Source organism: Notolepis coatsorum (assembly GCF_963971535.1).
Source record: "Notolepis coatsorum genome assembly, chromosome: 10".
Classification (NCBI taxonomy): Eukaryota; Metazoa; Chordata; class Actinopteri; order Aulopiformes; family Paralepididae; genus Notolepis; species Notolepis coatsorum.
In genome coordinates, this window is record NC_140174.1 from 106,344,760 (window position 1) to 106,370,848 (window position 26,089).

The 26,089-nt window shown below is 44.5% G+C and overlaps 1 protein-coding gene across 1 annotated transcript in view; it reads left to right on the top strand.

The window, feature by feature from the left end:
• The window catches only part of LOC311235671 (glutamate receptor ionotropic, delta-1-like), a gene marked incomplete at both ends in the record, with an annotated part of 337,043 nt that overhangs the window by 29,435 nt on the left and 281,519 nt on the right, over window positions 1–26,089 (top strand). Inside the window, 1 exon segment of the mRNA XM_084323135.1 lies at window positions 23,447–23,620. Within this exon segment, the coding sequence (XP_084179261.1) occupies window positions 23,447–23,620 (174 nt within the window).

The following is a 26,089-nucleotide window of genomic DNA, read 5'->3' on the forward strand; positions in this document are numbered from 1 at the left end:
CTGAAAGCCTCTACTGAACGCGATAGACTCCAGGGTGAACGCGATCGATTGCAGATACAGCAACGGAGCGAAGAAGAACACATACGCCTGGAAATAAGACGCATTCAGATGGAAGAGAATATGGCAAGAGACCGGGCCGACGCCCAGCGCGCCGCCACCGGTGCCCAGAGAGAATCGGATCTCACCAAGCGCGAAGCCGAGCGCGACAGAGCACAAGCGCAACTAATAGAACAGCTGATCAGAAGGACAACACCCCCTCCCTCCACCAGAGGCTCCAGGAACTCGTCTAGACATCACTCCAGGGCGGCATCCCCTAGCCGAGTAAGCGACCCTGAACTTGACCAACAGACGAGGTTTATACCCCCCGCAGACCCCCTTCCCCAACCGGTCCAAGCGAGACCCAGCCACCGGGAAGGAGCAGCATACACTGCGGAGAGGCTAAATCAGAGACTACAAGCCCTGGATGACCTAACGGAAGACGAAGAGGAAGAGGAGGAGAACCACGCCCGACGACAGCACAGTACTCTACCGGACCAGGAGGTCCAGTACAGCCCAGGCTATACCCCCGCGGAGCTGCGCTACAGACCCCCGACGCTATTCACGGGTGAGCACGACGCACGACCCGCACCGAGGAACAGCACCTGGACCAGCGGGCCATGGTACACAGCCGGTACCAGCCCACGCCAAGGAGCAGGAGGAGACTCGCCTAGGAGGCCTCTCCCCCAACGCTCGCCGATGTATCAACAATCCGCGTCATACATTGGCACACCTATGGTACCAGACTTCACCCAGGAGAACCGGGCCCAGTATACGGAGCTCCGCATGTGTCTGGAGACAATGTTGGTGGATGTCATTGATGAACGCCATAAATACGCGATACTACTGAAGCATTTAAAGGTACCCCGCGCGCACAACATAGCGCTCGCCTACGCCACTTCCACGACCCCATACACCGCAGCGCTGGTAGCGTTGGACCAGAGATATGGACGTATATGGGATTACGTGATCCAGGAGATCAGGCACATCGACCGCCTACCCCCAGCAACAGACAATCGAGCACTGGACGACCTGTCCATCAGAGTGCAGTCCCTGGTAGGGATGCTGGGAGCGCAGAGGGAAAAGGGTAGGCATGAACTATACGCCAACTCAAATGTAGAGAGGATCTTGGAGAAGCTACCGCCCGCCCGACAGGAGCGCTTTAGGCGGCAGAGAGACCACCGAGACCCTAATGGCCCCGAACCGAACCTCCTCGATCTAGCCGACTTCCTGGCGAGAGAAGTCAGCAGCTTACGGCTAGATACATTCGGACGGAGCACCCCTGGCTCCAGAGAAGGAACCAGGAGACTAAATGATGGAAGAAGATCGGTGACTGTCATGCACCAATCGGAGTCAGTGCCAAGCAGTAGGAGCCACAATACCCCCTCAAGAAAGGAGAAGTGGAAGATAGTGTGCCCCTACTGTGAGAAAGAACACTGGCTGTCACAATGTGACTCATTCCCCAAGATGAATGCGGAGGAAGCGAGTCAATGGATAAAGTCCAACAGACGCTGTTTTCGCTGTGCACGATCACACATGGCAGCCGAATGCCGCTTAAAGAAAAAGTGCAGTCGGTGCGATGGAGCCCATCTGGACATACTCCATGACAGTAACAGACGGCGGCCTCCACCCGCACCATCAAGCAGCAAAGCAAGCGTCATGTACATCGACCCCGCCAGCAGCAGCGGAGCCAGAGTGCTCTTAAAGGTAGTCCGTGTGATATTGAGCTACCAGAATAAAGTCATGGACACTTACGCCGTCCTTGATGACGGGTCAGAGAAGACCCTTCTGCTCGCGTCCGCTGCGGCCCAGCTAGGGCTGCGGGGGAGCGAAAACCAAATGACAATTCGGACAATAAGAAGAGATTTGAAAACGATAAAGGGCGAGAATGTCTCATTCTCTATCGCAGCAAGCGGCCAGCCCGAGCGACGGTACAGGATTACAGACGCTTTCACCAGCCAAGAAATAGGACTCTCGCGGTACACATACCCCGTAGCCAAGCTGATGGAGAAATATGTACATCTACGCAAGCTACCGATCCCACTCATAGACGGTGCTACCCCGACACTGTTGATAGGCTCCGACCATGCAGACCTCATTGTCCCGATAGACCGGGTTCATACCGGACCCAGAGGCTGTCCTGCAGCAGTCGAGACCCGCCTAGGATGGACTCTCCAAGGCCCACTCGCCAAATCTCTCAACCGAACCACAGCCACTAGCTGTCTCCACTCCCGAGTCACAGAGGGAGACACCGCACTCCTGCAGCATGTAGAGAGGCTATGGACCTTAGAACAAATGCCCTTTAAGAACGAAAAGAAAGACATTCGCCCTAAAGACGACATCTACGCCATTAACCTCCTCGAGACGGGAACAAAGAGAGTCCCAGTCAGCGGCGTGTTGAGATACGCCACGCCACTCCTGCGGCGGGAAGGGATGCCTACCTTTCACGCAAAGAAAGACGCCACAGAGCGGTACCTACTAAACACAGAGCGGCGCTTAGCCAAGGACCCCGCCCAAGAAAGTGTATACCGCGCTGAGATTGAGAAGCTCATCACAGCGGGACACGTCACAAAGATTGACATTAAAGAGGCCGACCAGACGACTGAATCGTGGTACGTGCCCCACCACAAGGTTCATCACAACGGCAAAGACCGCATCGTGTTTAACTGCAGCTACCAGATCGGATCCCAAAATCTGAATAAAGAGCTATTGCCCGGTCCTACACTCGGCCCCTCCCTACTAGGCGTACTACTCCGCTTCCGCCAGGACAAGGTGGCTATCAGCGGGGATATCAAAGGGATGTTCCTGCAGGTGAGATTAGTAGAGGAGGACAAGCCCCTGTTGCGGTTCATATGGAGAGAGAGGCCAGGAGATGAGCACCCAGCCATCTACCAATGGGAAGTCCTCCCTTTCGGAACTACATGCAGCCCATGCTGTGCTACATTTGCACTACAGAGACATGTCGCAGAGGACCCAGCAGCAGACGAAGAGGTCCGACACAGTGTGAAGAACAGCTTCTACGTAGATAACTGTCTACAAAGCGTTTCGACCCAGAAAGAAGCCGAGGCTCTCCTACTTAAACTCCGCGCCTCTCTGATCAAAGGCGGCTTTGATCTCAGGCAGTGGGCCAGCAGCGATCCGCACGTACTGCGCAGCCTCTCCTCCGAGGACAAGGCAGCGAGCAGCGAGACCTGGATGGCCACAATCCCAGGAGAAGCCCAAGAGATGACACTAGGACTAGTGTGGCGCTTCAAAACAGATTCGCTCCACTATAGACACAAACCCCTGACCACGGAGCAGGGAAGGTCGACGGCAATACCGACCACCAGACGGAGTGTGTACAGAACACTCGCCCGACAATATGACCCGTTAGGATGTATACTACCGTACACCACCAGGGCAAAGATGATTGTACGAGCATTGTGGGACAAGGACCAGGGCTGGGACGACCCCATTCCTGCACACCTTGCATCGACCAGGAGAGAGTGGGAGATGGAACTCCACTCACTCCCAGGCGTTAATATACGCCGAAGCTACTTCCCACCCACGGTGAGGCCAGAGACATGTAAAATGGATTTACACGTCTTCAGTGACGCCTCCGAGGTCGCCTACGGATCAGTAGCCTACTTGCGGGCCCAAGAAGAGGGGGGAGAGATCTACACAGCATTCATCCTCGCCCGCTCGAGAATAGCCCCACGCAAGCAACAGTATATCCCACGTCTAGAGCTCTGCGCAGCCCTCGCAGGAGCGCATCTAGCCACGCTCATCCAACGTGAGCTCACCATTCCGGTGCATAGAACAATCCTGTGGTCAGATTCCACGACAGTACTCGCCTGGATCAAATCGGATTCATGCAAATACAAAGTCTTCGTGGGAGTCAGAGTCACTGAGATTCAAGAGTTAACCGGAGAGTTAACCGGAGAAGCAAACTGGCGCTATGTTGATACAAAACACAACCCAGCTGACGTCATCACCCGGGGAATGTCCCTAGATGACTTAACCCGTCATAACATCTACAGTGACGGACCAGCATTCCTCAAGCTCCCGGAAGGAGATTGGCCCACGCCCACCCCGAGGGAAGCAAGTGACGAGGAGGCTGAGAATAAGAAACCCATGTTCTGTGGATTGAGCACTGTTGTCTCCGCAGACCCCAACATAGACGATTGCATTACCATAGAGAGTGCGCAGCAACGGACATTCCTGCGGCACCACCCAGAGATTAAGTCCCCCGCTGATATGTCAGCAGCTGACTACGAGGAAGCAGAACTGCTTCTACTGCAACGAGCCCAGAGAGACTCGTTCCCCGATGAACTAGACTGTCTACAGGGAGGAAAGCCCGTCCCATCAGACAGCAGATTGATTCATCTGGCCCCCGAGAGTGACACACATACCCTCATCAGAGTGGGTGGTCGCCTGCGGAGAGCCCCCAATTTACCGGATGACATTAAGTACCCGATCGTATTGAACAGCCGACACAAGGTCACAGAGCTGATTATAAAGAAATACGACGAGGATGTACACCACGCAGGAGCAGAGAGAGTCTTCGCGGAAATCAGACGTCGTTACTGGATACTTCAAGGAAGAGAGGCGGTGCGACGCTTCCAGCGAACCTGTCTAGACTGCCGAAAGTGGCGCGCGCAGCCCAGCATACCACGGATGGCTGACCTACCTCCATGTCGCCTCCGACTCGGCGACAAGCCATTCCACTCAACAGGCATGGACTGTTTTGGCCCGCTGCACATAAAGAAAGGAAGAGGCACCGAGAAGCGGTGGGGTATTGTATTCAAATGCATGACCACCAGAGCGATACATATCGAGCTCCTTCCGACCATGAGCGCAGACTCATTCCTTATGGCCTTCCGAAGATTCACATCACGGAAAGGAAAACCGTCTACATTATTGTCCGATCACGGGACAAACTTCAAAGGCGGATAAAGAGAGCTGAGGGAGAGCTTCCAAGCTATGGGCCCAGAACTTAAGACCCACCTCGCTCCAGCCCAGATTGACTTCCAATTCAACCCCCCAAACGCACCCCACTTCGGTGGAACTTGGGAACGAGAAGTACGTTCTATAAAGACAGCCCTGTACGCAGTACTTGGGGCCCAGACTGTGGCGGAAGAAGTCCTAATGACAGTCCTCACGGAGATTGAGGGAGTATTGAACTCAAAGCCCCTCGGTCACGTCTCCAGTGATGTAGCAGATGTCGACCCAGTCACCCCCAACACCCTCCTGATGGGGCGGCTAGATCCCGCGTTACCCCAGACAATGTACCGGCCTGAAGAAGCGAACGGCCGACGAATGTGGAGGTACAGCCAAGTATTAGCCGACAAGTTTTGGAGCAGTTTCCTACTGCACTACCTACCGTCTCTACAGACCCGCCAGAAGTGGGTAAAAGAGAGAGACAATTTGACGGAAGGAACAGTCGTCATGATTATTGACCAGTCACTACCCAGAGCTATGTGGCCGGCTGGCCGCGTAAGCAAAGTGATCACCGGTGCCGATGGCAAGGTCCGAGCAGCTGAAGTACTCGTCCAGGGGCGCATTTACACCCGTCCTGTGGCGAGGCTCATAGAACTGCCCCGACTCCCAGACACAATCGATGATGACCATGACCCTATGACTTTGTGAGTTGACTGACCCTTACAGCGAACCCTTGAGTGGTAGACAGTGCGGTTAATCTGTCTCTGCTTAACTAATTGGGTTGGGACCAATTAGGGGGCGGCTGTTCTGAAGGATCAGATTAAACCGAATATATATATTTATTTATATATATATATTTAATTGTATTTGTATATCCCCTGATATCCCTTGTATATTCCTTGTACAATATGCATTGAATATCCCTTCTAGTCTACTGAACATCCCATAATAGTCTCCATTCTACCATTGGACGAGACCTTGGTGCCAGGTCGCCATACCCCTCAGACCAGGTTCAATCGTACCGCTCAACATGTATGGACAAGTCCTAGTTCCGCGTAGGAATATGTCTACCGCACCACTAATGGTACTATTTGTTCATAGTGCGTATATATACTGCGCTATTAAAGTAGAGCTTTCTTTTAGTCCAGTTCCTTACCCTCCAACAGAGTGACAGACGCAAAAGCCTCCCCGCGAACCACGTGTGGGCAGTAAGGCCAATTCGGCCCAGTATCGGCATTGAGACATCGTGTATATTAATATTTGAATAGTCATATTTGGCACTATATCGTCGAGTTGGACGTATTCTATTAAGCTGATAATAGTCTATTCATATGTAGTGCCTCGTGCGGTAAGAGTTCTATAGTAATCAGCACCCCCATCGTTTCGGGCATCAGCTGGACGCTTATCCAGGGTGGTTGACCCCACGTGAAGCTGCACCCGAGGAGCTCCAGGCCAAAGAGCGAGTGGACCTGTATATTGGATTATTCTACCGACGACGGCTAGCCTTCCCCGGCTTGGATTATGCTTTGAGTACTTTGATTATTCTATGGATAAAGGCCAACACTGCGGTGTGTTGGAAATACCCCCCCCGGAGAGGACGACAGGTGAGAAGACGCTCTACACGACGAGGTCGCCTCACGTCTCTCCATCGTGGACCGGAGGACGCCGGCCACATAGAGTCCAACTGCTTTCATCTGTGGATCGAGGATCGCTGGGCACCGGGTCGCACGACTGTGGGCTCTCCCAGGATACCCTCGGCCAGACGGGATACAGCCAGACTCTACCCCCCCCCCTCCAGCTGTCCTACAAGCAGTCGGAAACCTTCCCCTAGTGTATCCAGCTATATAATCATTCAAGTATCATTGCTATTGTTCCCTAAATATTCCAGGTTGTATATTTGCTTCCTGCGCAATCAGAGATTGGACATTCGATATTGATCTACCTACGAATACTCATTTGCCATAAAAGTGCATACTATTTCAAATCATAAATGTAATTAAGTGATCGTTGTACATACCTTTTGCTATGTATTAAAACTCAGACTTTCGACTTGGTACATTTGTGTTGGATCCGTTTCATCAGGTGGGAGTGTTTATCATAATTATTTATACCTAGTACTGGGTGGCCAGAGTCTAAAGTACAAGAGGTAGTGGTAGTAAGTATCATATCTAACAATACAGTCAGGGAATTGTACCCCTCAGTTACAACTATACTGTATAGAGGGATAGACTCCAGAGAAAAGTTACCAGACTGCCCACAACTATTTGATTGGAATAGAATAGAAGTACTTTACACCACATAAAAGAAGGCTCTACATCCTTGTGCAGACGTTGAAGCATCTCAGCCTTCGGAGGAAGTAGAGTCGGCTCTGGCCCTTCTTGTAGAGTGCCTCAGCGTGTGTTGACCCGTTCAGTTTGTGCACTCTTGAGGTCTCCAATAAAGAAAGCCATTTGCTGTAATTTCCTGCAACTTAAAACATAATTTTTATAAAAGAGAAGAAATGTATTTAATTCTTTTAAAACACATGGTGGCGCATTGTCATATTCCATTATTTATATATTGTGTATATATATATATATATATATATGCGTTTCTAGCACATGGTGTTATGGTTTGTAACCGACCCCAATCGCACAACACAAGACAGGTATGAGAGTAAGCCAAAACAGGGCAAATATTTATTATAGAACAAAAAGCGGCACAGTCCCTTTAAGGGAAAACACAAAAACACTAGAGTCAAGGAAATCTGGAAAATGCGGCACTGTGCCTTTAAGAGGCGAACAGGCTAAGGGCCAGGGCTAAGGACCAGGGCTAAGTGTCAGGGCCAGGAACAGGGGCACTGGAGAGGGGGACAGGGACAGAGGCCCGGAGAGGCGGGCTGGAGACAGCGACAGAGAACAGGGTTAAGGCCTTGGACAGGGCGAGGGCCAGAGCTGCTTACAGGGATGAGGACAGGGTTCCGACGGTGGAGGCCTGGCACGGGGACAGGGGCCCGACGGCGGAGGCCTGGCACGGGAACAGGCGCCCGACGGCGGAAGCCTGGCACGGGGACAGGGGCCCGACGGCGGGGGCCTGGCACGGGAACAGGGGCCCGACAGCGGGGCCTGGCACGGAGATCCTCCTCCTCTTCTTCGGATGCTGCAGACGGGCAGCGCAGAACAAAGGGGGTCCCAGGGGACCGGGATGGGAACACGCCGTCCTCCCGTGGAATACTAGGGAGCGACGACGAGCCTGGGTCCAAGGGGAACGGGATGGGCACACGCCGTCCTCCCGTGGAATACTAGGGAGCGATGACGAGCCTCACCCCCAGGAACGAGGATCACGAAGAGACGCCTTCCTCCCGTGGAATCGGGAGCGATGACGAGCCGGCTTGACGTCTGGAGTGGGAACACTGGAAAACCTCCCGTAGAGAATTAGAGAGCGAAGACGGTGTCCCACTCCAGGCAAACGGCGACAGGTGGTGAAGGTTGGGCCGTCGTCTCACGCCGGAGACGCGGCAGGTGATGGTGACGTACAGAATGGTAACGTACAGAACTCCATGAACAAAGACACAGATACAGAGTCCAGAACACAGATCGACCCGACAAGGACTGGAGGGGAGTCTGCCACCTAAGTACTCTCCAGCAGATTGCAAACTCCCAACAAGTGCGTGAGGGTAGAGGAACAGAATGTCCAAGGGTGGGGGCTGGTGAAGAGTAGGAGGCAGGCAAAAGTTCTCACAAGGGTGGGGGCTGGTGAAGAGAGTAGACAGGGAAAAGCTCAGGGAACAGGCGAATCCTCACAGTACCTCCCCCCCCACGGGAGCCACCGGGCGACCGAAAAAAGCAGACAGCGGGGCAGGGGACATGACAAAGCAACAAACAAAAAAAAATTGGCCATGCTAGCAGGGGAAGCTACACCTAAAGTGGGGCTAGCAGAGGGACTGGGTAGCTGCCAGAGCATTGCTAGCTACAGGGCCTATGCTAGCTGTACTGCTACATTAGCATAGAGACTGCGCTAGCTGCCGGAGCTAGGCTAGCAGACAGGGCTGGACCAGCAAAGGAGAACAAGCTAGCTGGAAGGACAGTCCTAGCTGTGGGGAAACAGGGTAGCTAACAGGGGAGCTAACGAGGCTAACAGGGGAGTCAACAGGGGAACTAACAGGCTGTGACAGCTCTAAAGTTCCAAAGATATTTTGGTGGATAGTGGTGGATGGGCATTAGGTAAAACAACTGATGAACTCAATCCATCTTCACATGTGCAGGATGGAATAACAAGTCCTCATCTCATCTCAAAGCATAATGAGGAAACACAAGTGAACACGCTTTCACAGATAACAAGCTAAAAACACATTAATTATTGAAAGAGTTTATTTAGTTTAAATGATTAATTGGGAACACAACAACAGCAATTGCCTTGTTATTTAAATTAGTCATCATCTTATCTTGTACATATTTAATGTGCAAGTATTCGCTTGCACATTAAATATGAATTGGAAATGTTATTAAGCGTCCGTTTAAACACCAGTAATCCTAAATAATATGATCCCTGTTAACTCTAATAATAAACCAAAACGATCCCCTTGTGTGGTGTTTGAGTCTGTGGGACCCGTTTTCAATGTTTACTAGAAGAGAAATGATACAATTAATTATTATTTAGACTCATTGGCCTTGGCTGATTTTCTCTGAAAAACACACACAAAAACACACACACAAAACAAAACACAAAACACACACATATATATATATATATATATATATATATATATATATATATATATATATATATATATATATATATATATATATATATATATATATATATATATATATAAATAGAACATAAAAGAACACCCCCCCCCCACCTCATAAAACCTTTATATAACCAGAAATAAAAACCAATCGAGACAGAGGTATTTTTTTCAAGGGTGATCTGGCCAAGAAGGCAAGCACGAATGATGTCAATACATATACATAACAAAGCACAATACACATACAAGTTGTCAGTAGACTAAAATATAACCGAAAAATATTCAGCTTAATTTAATAAAATACAAGCACAATAAAACAGTAACAACCAACCTCAGCGTACTGAGGGGACAGAGGCAGTGGAAAAGTGCTACACATCAAAGCAGGAGCAGCAGATATATTTTGTAGTAGTACAGAGAGATCGGAGAGGCCAGTTTGAGACGTGTCTGGAGGTCATTCCAGGACCAAGGGCCGAAATAAAATAGGCTTCCTTGTACTTGCCTCAGTCCGCACGGGTGGCATTTTAAAGTACATCCAGGTGCTGGATCTGAGATTGAGGGAGTTTTGATGTGTAGTGTTCAAGACATGAAAATGTGGAAATTAAGGTTGAAAACAAGTCAACCTCACTGTCTGCCTCCACCTTGTTTCATTTATATTTATAAAGATAAACATGATGTATTTCATTCCATTGATTACAGCCATTTTATTAAAATAAAAAAATAATTGGCACTTTTATTGATTAGGAAGAGAGAGATAGAAAAGCCAACTACAGTATAATTTCCTTCCCTCAAATGTAGATTTTAATATACATTAAATACCTAAAAGTTCTAACTATAACTTTATATATAGAATCAATTGACCATTTTGGGGCTGGGGGGGGGGGGGGGGGGTGGGGGTGGTGTAGGCCACTTAGCAGGTCAGGTCAGGCCACCAGGAGACCAGCCGGTGATCCCAATGGCCTGGCAGTCAGGATCAGTGATGCCAGTAACTAGTTACTAAGTAATAGTAATCTAACTCGTTACTTTTTACAAGCCAGTAATCTGATTACAGTTACTTTTCCAAGTGGCTGTGCGTTACTATTTAGTTACTATCTCATAATGCTGATGATAAGAGAGCCAGGGGTACAGTCAGCTAGACCGGAGATGGGACGTGCGCTCGCGCACGCACGCACACAGCCACGCACACATGATAATAACAAACTATAATACCATGTTTTATATTACACAACGGTTTTACAATTTAATTTTTAATAAAAAATGTATTATATACATTTTCTATTTTATTTCGTTTTGGAACCTAGAGTGCCTGAGCAGTGGACAGCTGTGACCCCATATGTGGCCTGATGGCTGATGACGTCTCATGATGACCTGTCTGAGCAGCCAATCATGATTTATGACATTATGCACTTTCAATAAAGCATTATGTAATTTTTTTTTTTAATTTTGTCATTCTTATGTTGTGGCAGCAGCAGGGGGGACGACCACGACTTCGTAACCTAGTTACTTGTAATCAGTAAAGTAACTAGATTACTTTTTAAAGGAGTAATCAGTAATCTGTAATCAGATTATTTTTAAGTAATCTGTGGCATCACTGGTCAGGATGGGACAGATACCCCTAGTAGTAGAACATTACGATCATCTACTACTGGTTTATTGAAGGTTCCCAGCAACATTTCTGTATATCTTTACTGTATATTTTATATTAGAATGTAACATAGTAAATGTATATCCCGGACCGTATTTTATTCTTAGGCTTATTGTTATTCTTATTCGTGACTTTTGTTTTGTCTACCTAAATGTTTACTGTTTACTGTGAGCGATTTGCAGTGCCAAATTTCCCTCGGGATTAATAAAGTATTTCTATTCTATTCTATTTTATTCTATCCACTATCGGTCAACCTCTAGTGGCAAAATGGACATTTATTTATATGAAAATGTTTTATATGTTAAAATGATGCATCCTACAAGTAACTTAAAACGAGAATCTTAGTTTTCTTCTTAATTTTGAGTCTGAAGATGTCATCGCTCCACGTAAGTCGACCTGGAAACAGTAGTCAATGCATTCATCACATCATGCCTTGACTACTGCAATGCCCTCTACACCGGCATCAGTCAGGCAGCCATGTCCCGCCTCAAAATGGTCCAGCACTCTGCAGCTAGGTTCCTTACCGGCACCAGAAAGAAAGAGCACATCACCCCAGTCCTAGCCTCCCTACACTGGCTCCCAGTCCCACTTAGAATAGATTTCAAAATCCTCCTCCTCACCTTCAAGGCACTATCGGGTGCAGCACCCCTATACATCACAGAGCTCATCACCCCCTACGCAGCACCCAGGTCACTAAGATCCTCCAACCAGGCTCGGCTGGTCCCCCCCCCCGCACCAGACTAAAAAAGAGAGGCGATCGCTCCTTCAAGGCCGTAGCCCCCAAACTATGGAACCAGCTTCCCCTGGAGATTCGATCTGCCCCTACGCTGGAGACATTTAAGGCCCGTTTAAAAACCCACTTTTATTCCATAGCCTTCGATTAATCCTGATTCCCCCACACCCTAACCCACACACTCCCATGCAATTTGATCCTGCCCCCTCCCTCTTGTATCTCTTCTTGTGCTCCTCTGTCCCTGCTGTGCTATACTGTACTTTGTGCTCCCCTATCCACTTGTCCTATTTTTTTAATGTACTGTCCTGCCCTGTTGTGCCTTTTTGTATTTGTGTATTTTATAGGACATTGATTTTATGCTTTGACTGTACTGTACAGCACTTTGGTTGGCTCTCGAGCTTTTAAATGTGCTCTATAAATAAATGACTTGACTTGACTTGACTTGACTTAAGTGCACTGTAATAAATCCAACAGAGGCTGTCTCTTAAAGTGTTTGAACTTTAACTCCACAGCACGTACAGTGTCCATACAGAGCCAAGCAGCAAGGTGTGTCGGTGGTCAAAGACAGTGGAAGGTCACAGTTTTGAACCCACCTGTGATAGCCAATGTGCAATCCCTGTGTGCAATCAAGTGTCCTTGAGCTAGACACACGAACCACTGCTGTGTCACTGTCTCGGCTGACCCCATGTGTCGACTCAATTCTCACCCAAAGCCATTAAAACATTCCTATACAACTTTGTGTATAGCCAAACAAATGCACTAGCCATATGCCAAATGATTCAGGATTATTAAAAACATTTTCTTTTTAACAAGTCTAAAGTCTGAGTCTGCACCTTCCGAGTCCGAATGCAGTCAATGCTCGAGTCCAAGTCCAAGTCACGAGTCCTGAAAATCAGTCCGAGTCCTGGACTCGAGTACTACAACACTGCTACACAGTACAGTCAAAGTGTTCCCACCTGACCACACCATTAGAGGCAACATTCTGAGAAGTCCACCTGTTTTCTACCCAGAAGACACCACTGTCTTCCTCATTTGAGATTCAGCAGTGGTTGGAAAGACGGGACTTTAACGCATTACTCTCCTTTAGTGGAAAGAGTGATGGGGAAGAGTAACCTCATTACAGAATAAATCTGAGCGTCTAGGTGACGGTGTACCACACAAGAACAGTCAATTTCCCCTACACACATTGAAAAAGATCGGCTGACTCGAATGCCGTTTCAGAATAATGTGTTTATTTATTTATTACTTTATAAAAATATAATACAAATATATATATATATATTATATTATATATTTTATTTATATTATATATAAATATAATATAAAATAAAATAACAGCTTGGTGCTGTTGTGTTCGTACTGCTTGGTGCTGTTGTGTTCGTACTGCTTGGTGTTGTTGTGTTCGTACTGCTTGGTGTTGTTGTGTTCGTACTGCTTGGTACTGTTGTGTTCGTACTGCTTGGTACTGTTGTGTTCGTACTGCTTGGTGTTGTTGTGTTCGTACTGCTTGGTACTGTTGTGTTTGTACTGCTTGGTGTTGTTGTGTTCGTACTGCTTGGTACTGTTGTGTTCGTACTGCTTGGTACTGTTGTGTTCGTACTGCTTGGTACTGTTGTGTTCGTACTGCTTGGTACTGTTGTGTTTGTACTGCTTGGTGTTGTTGTGTTCGTACTGCTTGGTACTGTTGTGTTTGTACTGCTTGGTGTTGTTGTGTTCATACTGCTTGGTACTGTTGTGTTCGTACTGCTTGGTGCTGTTGTGTTCGTACTGCTTGGTACTGTTGTGTTCATACTGCTTGGTACTGTTGTGTTCGTACTGCTTGGTACTGTTGTGTTCATACTGCTTGGTACTGTTGTGTTCGTACTGCTTGGTACTGTTGTGTTCATACTGCTTGGTACTGTTGTGTTCATACTGCTTGGTACTGTTGTGTTCGTACTGCTTGGTACTGTTGTGTTCATACTGCTTGGTGTTGTTGTGTTCGTACTGCTTGGTGCTGTTGTGTTCATACTGCTTGGTGTTGTTGTGTTGTTGGTAACTCAGGCTGAGCGTGGGCTGATGAAGTCCAGCACTTGGCTTGAGCCCCGACAGACAGATGCAGCAAGTTGAGCCCAGCTGTAGACAGCTATCATCATTATGATTATGCAAGTCATGCACGCCAAATCTGTCTCTGACCCTGTGTGTGTGTGTGTGTGTGTGTGTGTGTGTGTGTGTGTGTGTGTGTGTGTGTGTGTGTGTGTGTGTGTGTGTGTGTGTGTGTGTGTGTGTGTGTGTGTGTGTGTGTGTGTGTGTGTGTGTGTGTGTGTGTGTGTGTGTGTGTGTGTGTGTGTGTGTGTGTGTGTGTGTGTGTGTGTGTGTGTGTGTGTGTGTGTGTGTTGGTGGAGGCTGCTGTTGCAGAAAGTCCTCATCTATTCACGACAGGGTGGGAGGGGGTGGTAGATGGTGTTGTAAGCGAGTTTGTGTTATTGAGGGCATGGGCATGTGCATAGTGTGTGTGCATATGTGTGTGTGTGTGCATATGTGTGTGTTTGTGTATAGGGTGTTCAGGCAGAAACCAGCTAATTTGGTGTAAATGAGTCTGAGAGCTCTGGGCAGCAGGAGACACATTCAGTGGACGATGATACTATGACCAGGAGACAGTATGATATATACTCTGACCAGGAGACAGTATGATATATACTCTGACCAGGAGACAGTATGATATATACTCTGACCAGGAGACAGTATGATATATACTCTGACCAGAGGACAGTATGATATATACTCTGACCAGGAGACAGTATGATATATACTCTGACCAGGAGACAGTATGATATATACTCTGACCAGGAGACAGTATGATATATACTCTGACCAGAGGACAGTATGATATATACTCTGACCAGGAGACAGTATGATATATACTCTGACCAGGAGACAGTATGATATATACTCTGACCAGGAGACAGTATGATATATTATCTGACCAGGAGACAGTATGATATATACTCTGACCAGAGGACAGACAGTATGATATATACTCTGACCAGAGGACAGACAGTATGATATATAATCTGACCAGGAGACAGTATGATATATACTCTGTCCAGAGGACAGTATGATATATACTCTGACCAGGAGACAGTATGATATATACTCTGACCAGAGGACAGTATGATATATACTCTGACCAGGAGACAGTATGATATATACTCTGACCAGAGGACAGTATGATATATACTCTGACCAGAGGACAGTATGATATATACTCTGACCAGGAGACAGTATGATATATACTCTGACCAGGAGACAGTATGATATATACTCTGACCAGGAGACAGTATGATATATTATCTGACCAGGAGACAGTATGATATATACTCTGACCAGGAGACAGTATGATATATACTCTGACCAGGAGACAGTATGATATATACTCTGACCAGGAGACAGTATGATATATACTCTGACCAGGAGACAGTATGATATATACTCTGACCAGGAGACAGTATGATATATACTCTGACCAGAGGACAGACAGTATGATATATACTCTGACCAGAGGACAGTATGATATATACTCTGACCAGAGGACAGACAGTATGATATATACTCTGACCAGAGGACAGACAGTATGATATATACTCTGACCAGAGGACAGTATGATATATACTCTGACCAGAGGACAGACAGTATGATATATACTCTGACCAGAGGACAGACAGTATGATATATACTCTGACCAGAGGACAGACAGTATGATATATACTCTGACCAGAGGACAGACAGTATGATATATACTCTGACCAGAGGACAGACAGTATGGTATATACTCTGACCAGGAGACAGTATGATATATACTCTGACCAGAGGACAGACAGTATGATATATACTCTGACCAGGAGACAGTATGATATATACTCTGACCAGGAGACAGTATGATATATACTCTGACCAGAGGACAGTATGATATATACTCTGACCAGAAGACAGTATGATATATACTCTGACCAGGAGACAGTACGATATATACTCTGACCAGGAGACAGTATGATATATACTCTGACCAGAGGACAGTATGATATATAATCTGACCAGGAGACAGTATGATATATACTCTGACCAGAGGACAGTATGATATATACTCTGACCAGAGGACAGTATGATATATACTCTGACCAGAGGACAGTATGATATATACTCTGACCAGAGGACAGTATGATATATACTCTGACCAGGAGACAGTATGATATATACTCTGACCAGAGGACAGTATGATATATACTCTGACCAAAGGACAGTATGATATATACTCTGACCAGAGGACAGTATGATATATACTCTGACCAGAGGACAGTATGATATATACTCTGACCAGGAGACAGTATGATATACTCTGACCAGAGGACAGTATGATATATACTCTGACCAGAGGACAGTATGATATATACTCTGACCAGGAGACAGTATGATATACTCTGACCAGAGGACAGTATGATATATACTCTGACCAGAGGACAGTATGATATATACAGTCATACTGTATATCAGTCACTCACTCACTCAGTCATATGCATGGTACAGTAGCTACTTTGCATTGCATCTATGACACTTAATTAGAGTGTCCAGTTAATTAGAACAGTAAATTATAACAGGTACATCCAGTCTGCTCTTGAGATTGATCTGCACGCTAGGCAGATGCGTTCTTTTTTATATTTTATTTATTTGTGAAAATAAAATAAAAAGATGGGCATTATCAAATACGTCAGAATTTCAGTTTTTCAGTGCAGTGGACGCTATATGTGTTGTATAAGTGTTGTGACGTCCCCAGCGCTGAGGATTGTTGGTATCACTGCGCGAGGGGCTCCCAAAACAATTTTGTTACTTGAAAATAGTTTGAAAGTGGTACTACTGGAGGTACTGTACGCTCAAGGCACTTTGAGAGCCTTAGAAGTATGGAGATATTATCTCCTGAGAGAGGAGCTCCCAGGAACACGTATTATTTCCTCCACAATCTAACTCTAACTCCACAAACCACCACCAGCAGCAAATCAAATTGTAAGGGCTAAATCCACAAAGAATGGATTGCACGGAGCAAGTTGCACCCTTAATTACAATTCATTATGAAATGAAAATGGGGGACCCTGATGTAAACAAGACGAAAGTCTTTCTCTGGTCTGCATCCCCTTAACAATTGTGTGTATTGAGCCGTACTGTATTGTACCCATTCTGCAATCTGCTAATAAAATGTTCATTCAATCAATCTAAGTGTTTTAACTAGATGACAGAAGGGAAGTGTGAACTACAGCCTTTATTTGTCAAACTCTTCTTAGAATACTATATAAAACATGTATTTTTTTTAAGTTGTGTGCACACCTGATTCATATAACAAGATGCCAACCAGGTGGAGCCATACGCACACCTTCCATCTCAATGAAAATGGTTAATGCATTTTAACCCATATAACCCATAACTATTATTTATTATTTATATATTTATCCACATCTGTCTGTACTGTATATACCTGCATATAATCCTTTTTACATACTGTACCTGTAGATACTATATCTATATCTGTAAATATCCCTTACTAGATATACTGGTAACCAGTATGACTTACTACCATAGTGTCTGTATTTACATTATAACACTACAACCATGTACATACATCTGATTAGCACTATTACTCAGTAGTACTAATTTATATATTTTATATCCAGTTTGAATCACCTGTACATTGTATGTAACTATTGCACTTCACCGTTACATTTGCACTCTGGTTAGATGCCAAACGTATTTCCGTTGTACTGTACTTACTGTACTTTACTGACATACATTAGGTGAGATCAGGCTGGAGAAGAGCAGCAGGAACAGCTAGAAACATCACACATGGTGGTGATAGCAATACATAATAGTTGGAGGAAGTATGGAAGCCGAGAACGTTTTCTTGTGATAACGACTTATTTAGTTATCTCGATATAACAAAGTCAGTTTTTCTCGTGATAACGGATTCATTTACAGAGGACTTTTGTTTTGGTGGGATAATTATCCAGAACCATGTGCAGAACTCGGAGATGATTGCGAGCTGGTTCATGTGATCACGCAGTCCTGATTTCAGCCTTCAAGAGCTGCCACTGGCTGTCTGTTGCTGTACTGAACAACTTACTGAAATAAATGAATCCGTTATCATGAGAAAACGGGCTTTGTTATATCGAGATAGCAAAATAATAAGTCGTTATCACGAGAAAACGTAATAAGAAATAAATGAGGACATGGCCGCTCGCGGCTTCCACTTTGACAGACTTTCAGAACGGAAAGATATATAAATATAAAGACACATTTGACATGTTTTTTCTGGTTCCTTCGACCGAGATCAATCAGTGCCTGTGCTTTTTCAGCCTTTTCTTTTCATCATTATGGAGGAGCGGCTTGACTATAATACCAGGAAATTTTTCCTCATCTTGACTGCCGCTTTGTGGCAAAAGTGCAGGAAATCATCTGGATATTGATTGTCACGTATTGGATTGCCCCGCATGATGCCCTCCCAACAAACTCATGTCTGTATGGAGAGGCTGCATCATCACCGCTCATATTCCCCTTGTATACCAGACCGGGTGGCATCATCAAACCCAGTGGTGCAGTGCTGGGCTACCGCGGTCAAACAGCGTTTGGGCTTCGAAGTGCGCGCATCCTATTATTATGCAAAGTCTAGGTGATAAGTGCCTAGACTTTGCATAATAATAGGATACCGTTTGGCCTCCGCCCATATTACGACTGCACCCCAGATCAAACCATTACGACTGCACCCCAGATCAAACCTGTATTTAACCAGAAATAAAAACCTATTGAGACACTAAATATGAATTGGAAATGTTATTAGGCATTCGTTTAACCTCTTAACAAGCTAGTAAAAACACATTCATTATTGAAAGAGTTTATTTAGTTTAAATGATTAAATGGGAGCACAACACCATGCGATTGCCTTGTTATTTAAATCAGTCTTCATCTTATCTTGTACTTAAGTAGTATTCGCTTGCACATTAAATATGAATTGAAATATTATTAAGCGTCCGTTTAAACACCAGTAATACTAAATAATATGATCCCTGTTAACTCTAATAATAAACCAAAACAATACCCTTGTGTGGTGTTTAAGTCTGTGGGACCTGTTTTCAATGTTTACTAGAAGAGAAATGATACAATTAATTATTATGTATGTAAAATAATAGACCTAAAATGCTGATAATAAATCATATTCAGCCTATAGATTTACTTTGTCCTAAATAATGCACGTCATATTTATACGGATATGGCGCTTGCGCATCGCGACACACAAGTGGTTATTTTAATAACGTGTAGCATTGCAAATGTGAATATTTTTAATGAATGAAACCTATCGGGCGTTTGGCTCTGATTAGTTTCATATTCTCAGCTGTGGATGTATTTGCTTAACAGAGCGCCGGATTGTGTTTCATTCAAGCATAAATTGAAGCGTCTTTTATGCATCGACTGTGGATTTATGAATGACGAGGAATCTGAATCTGTGGATTGTTTAATTGTATCACTGTCACTCACACGTTATTGTGATATTGTAACTGGGATTAAAATGTCTGATGAGATGCGCTGTTTGACGGATTTGAGAAATTGAATGAGCCGTTGATATTAATGAATTTGAGAAAATGCATTTATCTGTTCAAGCACTGTTATCTGATGATGAACATGATGTGTCAGTGTCACTGGTATAAACCAAAGGTTAATCAGTTAAATGCATGTATGGATGATTAATAGTTTGATTAATAGTGAAACTGTATAGCCTTCCTCCAAGCCTCTGACACGTTCGGGTCGCGCCTTGACATTTTGGGAACCATGTATTTATAAAGTACATGATACCTAAGGCGACCGCATACAGTACAGATATCCTCATAAGTATCTATTAATTCGTATCAATTAGATACTCTTTGGGCTTGTTTGTATCTACTTATTCTGAAAGAGTTGAACAAATTATTTTCGCTAGCAATAGATCTCATTCGATTATTCATTCATTCATTGGGGTAATGAGGGACTTCAAATTAGCCTATAGATTATGCATTTAACTTGTCGGCGAGGCTATTGAGCCGTACTGTATTGTACCCATTCTGCAATCTGTTAATAAAGTTTAAAATCAATCAGTCAATCAATGTCGTTAGAAAATCAGGATTTCTGCTATCGACACCTGCAGTCTTTTCAGCTGAGGCGGCCGCGCGAAATTATCAAGTATCAAGTCTGGTTCGAATGAACAAGGCTGAATCAGCGTTCGAGGAACAGGGAAAGCGCGGCTTCAAACATCGGGTTAATTGAATCTGGATAATGGGACTTTTGATCGACTTAGTTGAACCAGGTACGAGGAATAGGGCCCCCAAGAAGACAAGCACGAATGATGTCAATACATATACATAACAAAGCACAATAATACACATACAGTAGACTACCATACAACCGAAATGTTAAATGAAAATCTTTATTCAGCTTAATAAAATCCAAGCACAATAAAACAGTAACAATCAACCTGTAGAAAAGTGCTACACATCAAAGCAGGAGGCAAGGATTTCAGATATTTTTAGTTTGAAGCAATGCTAAGAGATCGGAGAGGCCATTTTGAGAGGTCATTCCAGGACATTACTTGCCTCAGTCTGCACGGGCGGTGTTGTAAAGCGCATCCATGTGCTGGATCTGAGCTTGAGGGAGTTTTTAATGAATTCAAGCTTGGAACTGATGTACCATGGAATTGACCAAGAACAGTGCTGTAACCTGCGTGGGGGGGGGGGGGGGGTCATTTAAAAAACACATGGGTGTCAATTTAGAAAGGAGGTTGTTGCAGACAATTATGAGTTTTATGATTGTATTATGCGTTATATTACATTAGGGACTGTGGCTATATTGCAGATGGATATCGTAACGTTTCCTTTTCTAAAGTAATTACGGCAAAGGTTATTAGCCAAAGAGAATATTAGTGATGCATGACAATGTTTTTATATGGCTAAAAGATGGGCTCAGCCCACACACTCATTCCCATGTGGTCATAAATATGAAGAGCGGGAGATAACCCTGTCATTTTCATGTCATTCTACAATATGTGTTATATTATTATTATTACGTTAGGGACCGTGGCTATATTGCAGATGGTTATCATTTAATTGATTAAATCCCTCATAACAAAGGTTATTGGTTGTACAGGGGGTGTTATTAATGTATAAATTTTTTTTTTTTTTTTTATTAGATACTCTATTAGGCCTGTATAAGTTTCTAGTAACTGGTATTTGTAATTTTACTTAATAAAGGAACTGTGTACTGCACTGTTAAATAAATAACTGTGTACTGCACTGTTAAATAAATAACTGTGTACTGAACTGTTAAATAAAGAACTGTGTACTGCACTGTTAAATAAATAACTGTGTACTGCACTGTTAAATAAAGAACTGTGTACTTCACTGTTAAATAAATAACTGTGTACTTCACTGTTAAATAAAGAACTGTCTACTGCACTGTTAAATAAAGAACTGTGTACTGCACTGTTAAATAAAGAACTGTGTACTTCACTGTTAAATAAAGAACTGTGTACTTCACTGTTAAATAAAGAACTGTGTACTGCACTGTTAAATAAATAACTGTGTACTGCACTGTTAAATAAATAACTGTGTACTGCACTGTTAAATAAAGAACTGTGTACTGCACTGTTAAATAAAGAACTGTGTACTTCACTGTTAAATAAAGAACTGTGTACTGCACTGTTAAATAAAGAACTGTGTACTGCACTGTTAAATAAATAACTGTGTACTGCACTGTTAAATAAAGAACTGTGTACTGCACTGTTAAATAAAGGAACTGTGTACTGCACTGTTAAATAAAGAACTGTGTACTTCACTGTTAAATAAAGAACTGTGTACTGCACTGTTAAATAAAGGAACTGTGTACTTCACTGTTAAATAAAGAACTGTGTACTGCACTGTTAAATAAAGAACTGTGTACTGCACTGTTAAATAAAGGAACTGTGTACTGCACTGTTAAATAAATAACTGTGTACTGCACTGTTAAATAAAGAACTGTGTACTTCACTGTTAAATAAAGAACTGTGTACTGCACTGTTAAATAAATAACTGTGTACTGCACTGTTAAATAAATAACTGTGTACTGCACTGTTAAATAAAGAACTGTGTACTGCACTGTTAAATAAAGGAACTGTGTACTGCACTGTTAAATAAAGAACTGTGTACTTCACTGTTAAATAAAGAACTGTGTACTGCACTGTTAAATAAATAACTGTGTACTGCACTGTTAAATAAAGAACTGTGTACTGCACTGTTAAATAAAGAACTGTGTACTGCACTGTTAAATAAATAACTGTGTACTTCACTGTTAAATAAAGAACTGTGTACTGCACTGTTAAATAAATAACTGTGTACTGCACTGTTAAATAATGAACTGTGTACTGCACTGTTAAATAAAGAACTTTGTACTTCACTGTTAAATAATGGAACTGTGTACTTCACTGTTAAATAAAGAACTGTGTACTGCACTGTTAAATAAAGAACTGTGTACTGCACTGTTAAATAAATAACTGTGTACTGCACTGTTAAATAAAGAACTGTGTACTTCACTGTTAAATAAAGAACTGTGTACTGCACTGTTAAATAAATAACTGTGTACTGCACTGTTAAATAAATAACTGTGTACTGCACTGTTAAATAAAGAACTGTGTACTGCACTGTTAAATAAATAACTGTGTACTGCACTGTTAAATAATGAACTGTGTACTGCACTGTTAAATAAATAACTGTGTACTGCACTGTTAAATAAAGAACTGTGTACTTCACTGTTAAATAAAGAACTGTGTACTGCACTGTTAAATAATGGAACTGTGTACTTCACTGTTAAATAAAGAACTGTGTACTGCACTGTTAAATAACGAACTGTGTACTGCACTGTTAAATAAAGAACTGTGTACTGCACTGTTAAATACATAACTGTGTAATGCACTGTTAAATAAATAACTGTGTACTGCACTGTTAAATAAATAACTGTGTACTGCACTGTTAAATAAAGAACTGTGTACTGCACTGTTAAATAAAGAACTGTGTACTGCACTGTTAAATACATAACTGTGTACTTCACTGTTAAATAAAGAACTGTGTACTTCAAATGTACACCAAATCAAATAAGTGGAACCATAATGAACCCTCTACCTTGAGAAACATGTATGGTACCTTTTTTATTTTATTTAATAGGCGACTTAAAACGATCACATGACTCCCCAGGTCTATAGTTTTCCGATGGATATACATTCTGGACTGAAGCTTTAACATAATGATGTTGTCATCTCTCTCCCTCCCCTCTCTGCCCCCCCCCCCCCCCCCCCCCCCCCTTCCTTATACAGGAGATCAGTGACACCGAAATTCTAGAGCTTACCCACAGTGCACTTGGGCGGATGACTGTGATTCGTCAGATATTTCCTATGGGGAAGGACAGCAGCACCCGCTGCCTGAGGAACAGACACCGCGTCTCCTCCTTGCTCTGTGACCCGCAGGAAGGCTACATGCAGAACCTGGAGGTGAGGAGGGTGGAGGGAGGGAGGGAAGGATGGAGGGAGGGAGGGAGGGAGGGAGGGAGGGAGGGAGGGAGGGAGGGAGGGAGGGAGGGATTAAGTTTATTTCAAGCCATTTTAGCATGTACAAAAAAATAACATACACAAATCAATTCACACAAAGTTGGCTGAAGAGGTCAGGGCTGAAGCTACAAGCTTGTAAATGCCCTAACCCAGTGCATCATCTTACAATGAAATTACGCTCATTGTTGATCTTCGTTAACAAACAAAAACAACAACTAAATAATAATTAACAAACCACTCGGTGCACCATCCATGGCATACTTCAAGAATAAAGTGTTTGTTTGGGCGGCTAAGTGGCGCAGTGGGCAAGGTGCTCGCCACTAACGCAGGAGATGCTGGGTTCGAGCCCAGCTCTCAGCATTGCTTCTGGCTTGGCTGGTCGTTCATACAAATACAATTGGCAGTGTTAGAGGGTGGGAAAGCCGGTGGGTGGGGATTGGACGTTGTGGACAACGACTCCTACAGGTCGGTTGGTGCGCCTGTACAGCAGAATCAGGAAGTAACGGGGGCAGCATGAGCCTCTCACGTGTTACTCGTCGCCACTAAGAGATCGCGCTGTACAGGTGAAAAGATGCGACGGCTGCCTCCTCGAGTACCGGAGGGGACACGTGATGCAAGGCTTCGTCCACATTGCAGCCGACCAGTGGGAGGCATGGTCTAACAACGTTCGAGACAGGGGAGGGTAGAATTGGATAATACGAAATTGGGATGGGAGAAAAAAATAGAAAATGGGGAGAAAAAGTAGATACAAAAATAAAGAATAAAGTGTTTGAACTTCCTTTTGAAATTAGCAGTATTTTTATGAAATGAGCAGTATTTTTACTTTCTTTTAACGCCTCGGGTAGACGATTCCACAATTTCACCCCACAAACGGATATACACATGCTTTTCATAGTGGTGTGTACAGTCGGCTGTTTTAAGTTAATCTCCCTCTTAAGCTATATCCCCCTTCTCTATCTATGAACATTTGCAGTTGTTCGAAGGATGGATGGAGGACGTTTAAAAAATGCGTTTTGGTCTGAGACCTGAGAGAGAGAGAGAGAGAGAGAGAGAGAGAGAGAGAGAGAGAGAGAGAGAGAGAGAGAGAGAGAGAGAGAGAGAGAGAGAGAGAGAGAGAGAGAGAGAGAGAGAGAGAGAGAGAGAGAGAGAGAGAGAGAGAGAGAGAGAGAGAGAGAAAGAAAAATATATATGTGTGACTGAAAATATAACGCCTCACTGGCAGTTTGCAGCCACCTGATTTAAATCGTATTCTCTGCCGGGTGGCTTCTCTGCGTACCGGTGTGTCTCCTCTTTCCTGGTGTTGTCCGTGCATGTGTTCCTAACTGCACCCCTATTTCCTCACTCTGCTCAAAAAGGGAATCCTGTTGTGACTGGCTTGCTGGTATGGATGACCGACTATAACTACAGGTGCGCCTGGAAGCGGAAGTCCAAATATGGGCAGAGCATGGCCATTGTGCCAGCCACATAACACCCTTCAATCACCAAGCCCAGTGGTGGTTTGGGTTTGCCACTGGGTCGGTGTGTATGTGTGTACTGTATGTGTTTGATTTAGTAACTAAGACTAAGGTAAAACCTCACTTGTTCATGTCTGGGGTGTTTTAACACGTCGGTTTTCGGACAAGTGACCACGTCCGGTTTCGGCTGGCCGTGAACAGACCAGACACCTCTGACGATGACAACAGGAAGCAGTTGTTCGGGTGGAATGAACGTTGCTATGAACACAATTGCCAGTGTTCCGCCGCTGGGGTATGAATCCTGTTCAGCAGGGAGGGGATCTGGGGGAGATAGTGTGAACCTCTTAAGCTTTCCCAGTAAATGGACTGGTAAATGGGACTGCATTTATATAGCGCTCGTTTATGGCTCTGGTAGAGAGAAGTTCACGTCTACAAGTACTGCTGGAATGTTCTTATTACGGTGGAAATAACACATTTGAATTCGTAAATTGAGTTGTAGAGCCCTTAACATTTCCCTTGACCCAGCAGTAGCCCCCTGTGGGGAACTGGCTGATGTCCAGTGCCTCTTCTGGGACCTGTTAGAACCAAGGACAGAGGCTGAGGCATAATCCATAATCCCTTTGTACTTTATACAATAATACCTCTGGGAGCTATAGTGCCCTGAGGAAATGCAAAGTCATGCAATTTGCACACTGTAAAAAATATTAATTGACGGCAATGTTATTACATTTTTCATCTATATTTCTTCATACCCGGGGTGGATTCTCTCAGCATGTGGAGGCTCTTTTTCAGCAATGCCCTGCTGTTTCACACGCAGTTCCACACATTCACACCTGGGAGCTGCCCACTACAACCACAGTCTGACACTGTTGACCACTAGGAGCTGCCCAGTACAACCACAGTCTGACACTGTTGACCACTAGGAGCTGCCCAGTACAACCACAGTCTGACACTGTTG